The sequence below is a fragment of the Penaeus vannamei genome, chromosome 10 (genome assembly GCF_042767895.1).
Source record: "Penaeus vannamei isolate JL-2024 chromosome 10, ASM4276789v1, whole genome shotgun sequence".
Taxonomy (NCBI): Eukaryota; Metazoa; Arthropoda; class Malacostraca; order Decapoda; family Penaeidae; genus Penaeus; species Penaeus vannamei.
The window spans coordinates 44,780,119-44,789,852 of record NC_091558.1 but is presented as its reverse complement, the minus strand read 5'-3'; the positions used below and the strand labels follow the sequence as shown (position 1 = coordinate 44,789,852).

Sequence of the window (9,734 nt, the reverse complement as noted above, 5' to 3'; positions counted from 1 at the left end):
TTTATTAGGAAAAAAGACACAAACACAATTAAAATTTAAGTTTATTTATGTGTTGTAAGGGCTTACAGAGTATATTTGTTAATATTACAGTATACAAATATTTGACAAAAAATAAGGTGTATTCACAATCTTGAGCAGGACAGAGAAATGTCCGCAAGGAAATATTTTTTTTACAATAATATTGTAGCCTATAAAGTTATACAGTTGTGAAATATACTTTGGAATGTATTTAATCCATATAAACAGTTAAACAGTAAAATTTCTTAAAAAAACCTTACTGCATCCCACAATAAACTTAACAATACATTAAAACTGTATACTTGTACAGCTCTGAACTCAGATCCCTTTCGCACCAAATCTCAAGTAGTCATTTTTTATTCTCAGCAAATACAAAATAAAAGATGAAGAAATGTTAACTAGTGCATAAATAAATAAGGATTGCCTGCACAAACCATGGTGTTTGGTAAAATGACATTACCAGTAGAAAAACGAATTTGTAATTGTCTGACAATGAATAATCTTGAGTAGTATAACAAAATCACATACACTCGCATTCACACGTGATAACTGATCCACACACCTGAGTTCGGGAAAATATAATTAACTTCACACAAGTATGTCCCTCAGAGCTGGAACTCAAGAGGAGGAGAGGCACCGACTCCTAACACTACAGTTTTAAGACTTTCTCCGTGACTCTTGTCTTCTGAAAGCATAAACCCTTTAACAGAAACTATTGTCCTAAGTCTCTCGCCTTGAGGTCCAGCTCCGGGTTACCATTATGGGGGTCAACCGCTGATGAAATGATCAGGGCACGGGGCGGGTTAGTCAGGGGCCAAGGGGGCTCCTGCAGGGCCACGTTAGCCTCCGTCTAACCCTGCTTCTTTGCTCCTAGTCTAAGGACAGGCACCGTCAGTCGAGATTCCTTGCGGTTGGTGATATGTGGAATAATGCCATTCTTTTCCAGAAGCTTTATTTTTGCCAACCGGTGGAGTCGTGTACTATACATCATTTACCGATTCTCCTTTTTTTTAACCATTTTGTAAGAGAAAAAACAAAAGGTGACCACGTCGTAAACTAATTAGAAACTAATTAACATAATAGATATATGTTTTGACACTTTAGAATATGCAACAACAATCAAAGATTTTGGTCGTCACTGTCAACTGTCTCGTCTTTATCTGTTGAGGAAATAAGAAGAAATGGACACATTACCACCAAGGAGGTGAAAGTAAGACGCTGCTTAACCCAAACCTGTTTTTGTCTATGTAAGTGTGTGTGTGTAGGTGTACGTGTGTTTTCGTGTGCGTGTGTTTCTTTTGCATGCTTTTCTCCTGTGTACCCATGTTATCAGAATTTCAGAATTTAGGGCAATAATTAAGTTTTTGACTACAGGAAAAAATATAATCATTTTGATTTTCATATAGAACGATATGAGCAATGTAAGAATTGAAATGTATATGAAATATTTTCTTTATAAATACAATAAAAAGACATAATTCATGCAGATTAGTACATGCAAGTGTGAGGCTACTGGGATTCTATGGAATGTCAAGGTCAGGATGCAGTATGACCAGTTACCATGCCATTACCACGAGTCTTTTAGCAGGACATATGTAGTGCTGGTTTCCCTACAACCTTTGGATATTTTGATGTTTTGACTGTCGCCCAGAAAGAGAGGGCAAGAGAGGTGAGCAATGGGTCAAGAACCGAACTAACAGAACAGTTAATTTTGTTGAATAGTAGAGTTACACATGATAGCTAATACTGACTTCGAAAGGAAGAAGAAGAGGGAGGAGAAGAAACAGAAGAAGAAAGAAAAAGAATCTTGACGGGTGACATTCAGTAACGGTAAGCTATCTTCTACTCCTCCAGATGGCGGGTATTTCTTATTACTCTCGCAACAAAGTCGGACTTTCCAAAGATAAGCATAACGGGAAAAAAGGGGTCAACCTGCTCTGTGATGCTGCTGATCTATCTAAATCTCATGCATCACTCGTACTAGCGTGCCTGTCAATAGGGTCATGTTCTCCCTCATCTAGTCAGACGGGGGTATCACACAATCATGTCCTGAATATAGTATAAACCATTATATATACAGTGTAAAACATCTGACACATGCACATCATGAATTAGCTGTTTTACAATAGGTTCATGCAGTATTTGTAAATATTGCAAGAATGTCCACGAGCCCATGCTATACATAGATGAGTATTCAAAACTGCATTTTTTTTTTCAAAAACCCAATCTTCTCACAGCGCGACAAAACCTTGCCTTGCTGGGTGATTATACTTGCATGCTAACTCTTTCTTCTATACATTGGCAGCATTATTTATTATTATTATTTTGAGTTCGTTTAAGTATCATATTGTCTCAGCCATGTCCATGCATCGTTGCTGAACATCACACAAGCTGGCTAGTGAGATCTCAGTCTTCCTCACCTTTCTTCCCTTGGTAAGCGTGTTTGCGCAGACGATCATACAGGTCTTCTTTGTTGCCGTAGATGGAAGCGTTAGAGCGAGCCAGACTATTTCCTGCACCATTCTGGAACCCAGCTGGTTTGAGGAGGGTTTGGTTAGTCAGTTAATGATAGTGACCTGATTACACAACATTTTGTCATTCTTTTCATGAAAGCATTCACTGAAGCACTTCCGTTTTCTATGAAAATAATCTATAATAGTGTTGATTCTTTACAAACGATTGACTTTTCATGATCACCAAAGTCCACACAATGAACCAAGGCCATAAATAACTCTCAAAAAGACAAACATGAGTCATTCTACAACTGATACACTTTGAAGAAGCATCAGAGACAGAAGAAGAAGAAAAAAAAGCTTAGCTAGACTACGGGAAGTCTGCCTCGGCGCAAGACCCCTTAGCGAGATCAGGACGTACTCTTCATATAGGTTTCATTGTAGAAGTTGGGCATCTCCCAGGCGTCTTCTTCGTCGTCGTAGTAGTGGGCGTAGGTGGAGTGGTGCGAGGGCGCGATGCTCTCCGCGTAGGGAGCAGGGGCGCCGTAGTAGAAATTGACCTGCGGAAGATATCGAATGGGGGCGTCAGTAAGAGGGAAGGGTTAATGAGAGGAAGATGTGGATGTCTTTTTCCCTGTGGAGTTGGGTTCTTATCAACAGCTGATCTAAATTCTACAGTGATTAAAAAGACAAAAAAGCCGATCTTAAAATAGAAACCAATCTAAATTCTATGACACATAAAACCAAACTACCTAAAATTATCTAATACTTAAAAAAATGAAACTACATATCCAAAGTCTGTAATAAAAAATTGACCTGTCCTCATCTAATCTAATACTTAAAAAAAACGAAACAGTAGATCTAAATTTCTCTTAAAAAAAAAAAAATAAATAAATAAATAGTAGATCTAAACTTTTCCAATACCTCAAAATAAAAAAATGAAACAGCCGATCTAGCTTCTCTAATACACAAAAAAGACGAAACAATCAATCCCAATCCTACAAATCCTAAAAAAAAAAAACGACCCGACCTAAATTCTCCAACTTCCCAAACAACCCCCCATCACAACCCAACGCCTCTCGACGCCTCCCGACCTGCGATCCGTTGGGGTCCGTCGAGGGCTGCGCCAGGAAGCCCTTCTTCGGCTCCCTTCGCCTCGTGGCCCGAATGCAGATCATCCAGACCAACAGGACGATGAGGATGACGAACACCACGGCCCCTGCGATGCCACCGGCGATGTAGGTGAAGTCGCTCTTGAGCTGGAATGGAGGTTTAGATTAAGGAATGGGGGTTCGTATTAGGAATGAGGGTTAGATTAAGGAATATGGGATAAGATTGGGAATGAAGGTTCTGATTAATTAAGGAATGGAGGTTCAAATTTGGAATGAGGGTTTGATTAAGGAATAGGGGTTCAGATTGGGAATGAAGGGTCAGATTCACATATTGGGAATGTAGGTTCAGATTAGGAATGAAGGTTCTGATTAAGGAAGGGAGGTTCAGATTAGGAATGAAGATTCTGATTAAGGAATCAGGAATGTTCAGATTAGGAATGAAGGTTCATTTTGGGAATGAAGTTTCTCATTCAGGAATGATGGTTCTGCCGTATTGCTAGTATTAAAATGGATGCATGAAGAGTATATCGACCATATTTTTCCCCCATTCGTTTCTCGTTAATTTTCCTCATACTTACATGGCATCTGCTGCCAGTGAAGGAACCAGAGCACACGCAGTAGGGTTCTCCGTCCTCGTTCTTCTTGCACAAGCCATTGTTCTCGCAGAAATTGTCACAGTTATCTGAAGAAGGAAAGGCGCCGTTAGTAAGGAACTGCTGCAGATATAGAGTATATATATATATGCGAGTAATTGCAAACAAATCGTTTGTTTAAAGATGTATTGAGAAAACTAAAATTCCTGGAAAAGGTGTGATTGCTCACCGACGCAGTATTCGCCGGTTCCGTTGTATCCGGGTTTGCAGCGGCACTCGAAGTCGCTGGTCTCCGAGATGAAGAGGCAGAGCGCGTTGGAATCGCACAGCATCTGTTCTCCGTGAACCTCGCACGGGTTGGAACATTCCTCCTCCGAAGTGGCGCCAACGTCACGGGTCGAGGTGTCTTGCGGGCAGCTCAGGCAGACTGTCTGGAGGGCCTCGGGCTGGTAGTAACCCTTGGGGCACGGCAGGCACTCGGAGTTCGACAGGAAGGTGCCGGCGATGCAGATAGGGAGAGAACACTCTTCCAGGGACGAGGCGCCGGGTCCTTGGGTCGTGCGGTCGGCGGGGCAGCGGATGCACGACGAGTGAATGCCCTTGGTACGGTAGGTGCCTCGCGGGCACGGCTCGCACGGGCCGGTGGTTCCCAGCTGGAGACCAGACTCGCACTCCTCGCGGCACTCGGAGGCGGAGACGGCTTCCTTGGTGCGCGTGGTGAGGCCGCGGTCGCACCTCTTGCAGGAGAACTTGCCTTCATCAGGCTGGAAGTATCCGTAGCCACAAGAGCGGCAGACGCTCATCTGCTCGTCGAAGTACCTTCCAGCAGCACAGCGCTCCTGGCAGTCCTCGGCAGAACGGGAGCCGGGGATCTTGGTCACGCCTTGGCGACCTGCTCGCTGGGGACAGGCCTTGCAGGCGACCTGGCCCATCTCGTTCTGGTAGGTTCCCAGCTCGCAAAGCTCGCATGTTTTGCTCTCGGTACTGTAATATGTGCCAGGGGCGCAGTCCACGCATTCGCTGCCAACTACAACCTGTGGGTTACAAATAGTTGATGAGTGCAAAAAGAACTGCTAAAGTTAATACACTTGAACAACAGAAACACACAAATTAACTACATCCATATACAAAAAGCTACACATCACAAAGCCTAGCCGAGGAGAACCTCCTCCGGCGCGTACACACCTTGCCCACGGGACAGGAGTACTCGGAGTTCAGCTCGAGCGAGGACGGGTCGGGGACCACATTGGGCAGGGCGTCGCGGACGTCGAACTCGTCCTTCTCCAGAATGATGCCTTCGATGAGACGCCTGACGGTGGACTCGAGCTCGGCGTTGGAGTGCTGGACGGGGTCGCTGTTCGGGAGAGGGGAAGGGATGAGCAACATGTGGAAATCGAGGCGAGAAATAAATACGAGAGTTTCTCTTTAGTCTCCCCTCTTATTTCTTTTTTAAAGATTGGTTAAAGATATTTATGATGGATTTACCTCTGAGACTGATATTGTAATTATTTAAAATGGGGTATATGCATATCCTGACTTAGATCCATATTTAAAAGTCAAATTTATCTGCCTAGATTACATGTAAATTTCTTCTTATATTAATATCAACTGATTAGGTACTTATGTACATGTTCTAATTAATACAACATACATCTATGCGATTTACAGTAACTACAACGACGTTATAGACAAACACATCCATTCATGCAGACACGCACGTACACGCACATGTACACACACAGTCACAGACACACACACACAGTTACACACACTTACACACACACACTTACACACACACACACACACACACACACACACACACACACACACACACACACACACACACGCATTCACATCCAATCATCTCTGCAAATTCACTCATATATTTATAATTTCCAATACCAAAGTAATTCCGAAGACAGTAAGTCACTTTAGTAAACAGTTCAATTCCAGTTCCTGTGCAACCTGACTGCTGTATTCTAGCCACACAAACACAATCAATAAGCTCTCCAGTACAGTGTAAGCTTAACCATTAACCACCTGCAAAGCTCTTTTATAGCCTACGGTTGTGTGGTTAAAACGGCCTGGTATTTTCTATTGATATCTTGTTCTAAGGCCATTTCAACCCTTTTTTTTTGTCCGCAAACCCTTCTGAGACCCACAGACGAAAACACACAAAAGCAAAAGCATTGGAGAACAGCAGAAAAAGAAGCTCAAAGATAATAAAGTTATAAATACAAGACCCACAACATCAGGGGGGCGAAAGTTATTATTAGGTCTCTATTCTCAGCAAAAACATCTTTTTTATTAGGATTTTAGAAGCATTATCGAGGCGAGACGAGACAAGGAGGAGGAGGAAGAGGAGGTGGAGGAGGACTTCCAAACAATTCGCCGTGTTCAGTCTTACTTCTTGGCAGCAAAAGAGACCTTCAGATTATACTGGTATGCCTGATCTGTCTCCCTTCGGCTCCTGCTGGCACTCAGACCGTCACTTCAGGAGGCCAGAGGGGAAGGGGGAGGGGAGAAGTATTCGTGGGAGGGGGGAGGGAGGGGGGGAAAGTCATTACATTCAGAAAACCTCAATGTCAGAGTTTCAGGTGGCTTTGCTAACCTCTACATACATTCCTAAATTTTCTGGTGGAAATTCTTCGATCTGTATTGCTTTTTAAATAGCATGATATGTCATATGTTGTATATTTGATGCACTACAAAAGGAATATGCAAACTATATCTCTGTTAACATCTCTAGTACCTAAAACTAAGCTGTCGTTAACCTGAAAAGGTATAGGGACCCGAACTTATGCCAGACAATAGTTTTAAATGTTGTTCTCTAAAAATATTCATGACCTGCTTAGCAAAAGAATGATCACGAAAAAAAATCATGTTGTCCATACTGAGAAATCATAATCTTGAATAATCTACTCTAATAAGAAAACTACCTCAATACCACTGTGAACTAAATTCTTCCTAAAACATACGAATGAACACAGAAACTAAACTGCACTTATCTCGTCTATGACACAAGTGACGACGTATCGCCACAGCAAAAAACAAAAAAACAAAACAAAAGCACGGGGCAAAAAATACTCACTTGACAGATGGGAAGGTGATCTTGACGTCATAAACATCGTCAGAGTCAGGGGTGGCCTGCCTCTTTGCCCTGACGTCGACGGCCTCGCGAGCCAGCCTGCTTCGTCTAGAGCAGTCGACAGCCACGTCAAGGCCGTTGCAGATGCCAGTGGATGTTGCAGTGTCAGTGCAGAAGTTCCAGTTGGCATTGAGCTTGTTCAGTGCCTTTAGAAAGAAGAGAAATGCGTTTATTGTATTTCCAATGAGTGAGAATGGACCATAGCCCGTTAGGTATACAACAGAGTAAGATTGCAAATGAAATATATTAAATGAAATATATCATAAGTTGCATCATTCTCTAACAACTTACGAGACGAATCTTCTCGCTGAGCACATTCTGGCCGGCGGCATTGCAGATGACTGAGGACGGGAACTGCATGTTGATCTTGAACACTCTCTGGGCAGGGGTGGCTGGGGCACAGGCAGGGTATACGAGGGGGAAGGTCGGGTCTGGCGTCGGCCTCCAGAAGCCCTCGGCACCGCAGGTGTAGAAGTCGGGGACCTGTAAGGGTGTTGGGAAGGTCATTAATCCCATAATCTTTGAAATGACAAAACGAAGTCAAAAGTCCCGGAATTATTCATGTCTCAAGCAAAACAAATAGCAATACTGATCATGTCTTTCTAAAATATAAGTAATATCTCTCAAACACGAAGTTCGCAAACCATCACGAGTAAACTTACCTCCTGCGAGAATTTGAGGCCATCATTGCACTCGATCTTGCACACCTGGAATCGGCCACCGGGACCCCAGTCGGCACAGCGCTGAATGCCGCCCACAGGGTCGTCCAACTTGGGGCAGAAGTCTTCGAGGACGTAGATGTTGAAAGCACAGGTTGCGGAGTTACCAGCGGCATCGTAGGCCACTCTTGCAATGTCGTAGGTTCCCCATGTGAAGGCCTATATTCAAAATGGTTGACATTATTATACAGTGCAATATGGAAAGTGAAATTCATCAACGAAATAGATAAATCCATTCATGTATGTGTCACAAAGCCGCAAGAAATCTACTCACCTGACCAGAAGAATAGCCGGACTTGTCAACTATCTGTGTAACACCAATGTTATCGGAAAAGACGGGTTCATCCCAGGTCACGACCTCTGACCCGTTGCGAGTGATGACCCACATGTCTCCGGGGCAGTGGTTCACGCGAGGTGGGGTCTTGTCCCTCTCCAGCACGGAGCAGTCCCCAGTGTAGCCCGGAGGACACACGTACTGGCCGCAGGTTGAAGGGCCGACGCGCTCAACGTTCCCTTTGACGCTGTCGTAGCCGGTCCATCTCAGGAGGAGGCCGTCGAAGATCACGGGCGAGTTCATGCAGGAGCGGACCTATTCGTTTCAGAAATGTTTATTTATGTTCTTCTGATAAAGAAAAAAACTGCAGTATACCACACGCCATTACATGTCCGTTTATCCTTCGTACAGATCCTGAATGAGTCTCGGATTTTACGGAAATAAAACTCACCATTTTGGGAATCTCTGTACGGAAGTCCAAGGCGCGATTCCAGGCATTCAGACGAGCGATGCGTCCATGGAATCCACGCTCGTTCGTGTATCCTGCGAACTCTGACTCTACGGATCCGAGCGTCACCCAAGCACTGGAGGAAAAAAAGAAAAAATAGGGAATTAGTTACACACACAGTTTTTTCCTGCTATTTCGTATACTCGAAAATATTCATTAATCTTTAAGCCAAGAAACCAGCAAACCCTTTTTGTTACTTACTACATCGGCAGCATGCGGTCTTGTCCGAATCCTTCCACCTGTGCCACGACGACGGCATCGGTGGTGAGGGTCAGAGTGCCTTCAGCGCCGTCCCACACCAGGGCGACATGGTGCCACTGGCCATCATTAACGGGAATGTTGGAGCGGTACGTCACAAATTCCTTTACGTCCTCAAAGAATTCAACTGCGATTCCGGCATTCGTGGCCTGGAGAAGTACCTTCTTATCTGTTGGCATGTATGGGCTCCTGCAAGAAGAAAGGTATGCAAAATATTATGAAGAGAATTATCTGATATCATTCTAGCTGTTGAAAAAAAACTGTATTTCATTTAAGACTCCTATGAAAATGATTTCTTCTGTTTATTAACTGGCAGTTTTGTCATGAATAGTTAGAAGCAACTGAGAAAACCATACTGTTTATCCAGCACAAATAACACTTTCAGAAAACACAGAATATTACATTTCCAACTGCACTTACGAGACGGAATAAAGAGTGAAGAATGTTCCAAGGTCGTCAGAGGTAGCAAACTGCACCCACATGGCCACCGTGAACGACGGCGCCATGCCCAGATGGAAGGGCGTGGCCAGGGAGGCGCTCGAGGCCTTGCTCTCGTCGTTGATGTAAAGTTCGTAGTCGACGTTGATGACTGAAAGAAAATATAGCCATCATTAGTAAGCTATCTATGTACATCTACAATATTTTCCATGT

At 43.7% G+C, this 9,734-nt stretch overlaps 1 protein-coding gene across 3 annotated transcripts in view; it reads right to left on the bottom strand.

The window, feature by feature from the left end:
• Positions 1-27: 27 nt before the first annotated feature.
• Positions 28-9,734, bottom strand: part of uif (sushi, von Willebrand factor type A, EGF and pentraxin domain-containing protein uif) — a 72,691-nt gene continuing 62,984 nt past the window's right edge. For 2 of the 3 annotated variants that reach the window (XM_070126731.1, XM_070126732.1), the window contains exons 18-32: positions 9,504-9,672; positions 9,027-9,272; positions 8,769-8,901; positions 8,318-8,632; positions 7,987-8,202; positions 7,616-7,807; positions 7,268-7,470; positions 6,584-6,667; positions 5,362-5,530; positions 4,406-5,210; positions 4,162-4,265; positions 3,566-3,730; positions 2,893-3,031; positions 2,439-2,552; positions 28-1,178 (exon numbers count right to left, since the gene is read on the bottom strand). In XM_070126731.1, coding sequence (XP_069982832.1) covers positions 1,138-1,178; positions 2,439-2,552; positions 2,893-3,031; positions 3,566-3,730; positions 4,162-4,265; positions 4,406-5,210; positions 5,362-5,530; positions 6,584-6,667; positions 7,268-7,470; positions 7,616-7,807; positions 7,987-8,202; positions 8,318-8,632; positions 8,769-8,901; positions 9,027-9,272; positions 9,504-9,672 — 3,095 coding nt within the window. In that variant the 3' untranslated portion in view covers positions 28-1,137. The remainder of the gene's footprint in view (positions 1,179-2,438; positions 2,553-2,892; positions 3,032-3,565; positions 3,731-4,161; positions 4,266-4,405; positions 5,211-5,361; positions 5,531-6,583; positions 6,668-7,267; positions 7,471-7,615; positions 7,808-7,986; positions 8,203-8,317; positions 8,633-8,768; positions 8,902-9,026; positions 9,273-9,503; positions 9,673-9,734) is intronic. The other variant, XM_070126733.1, reaches the window with a different exon arrangement.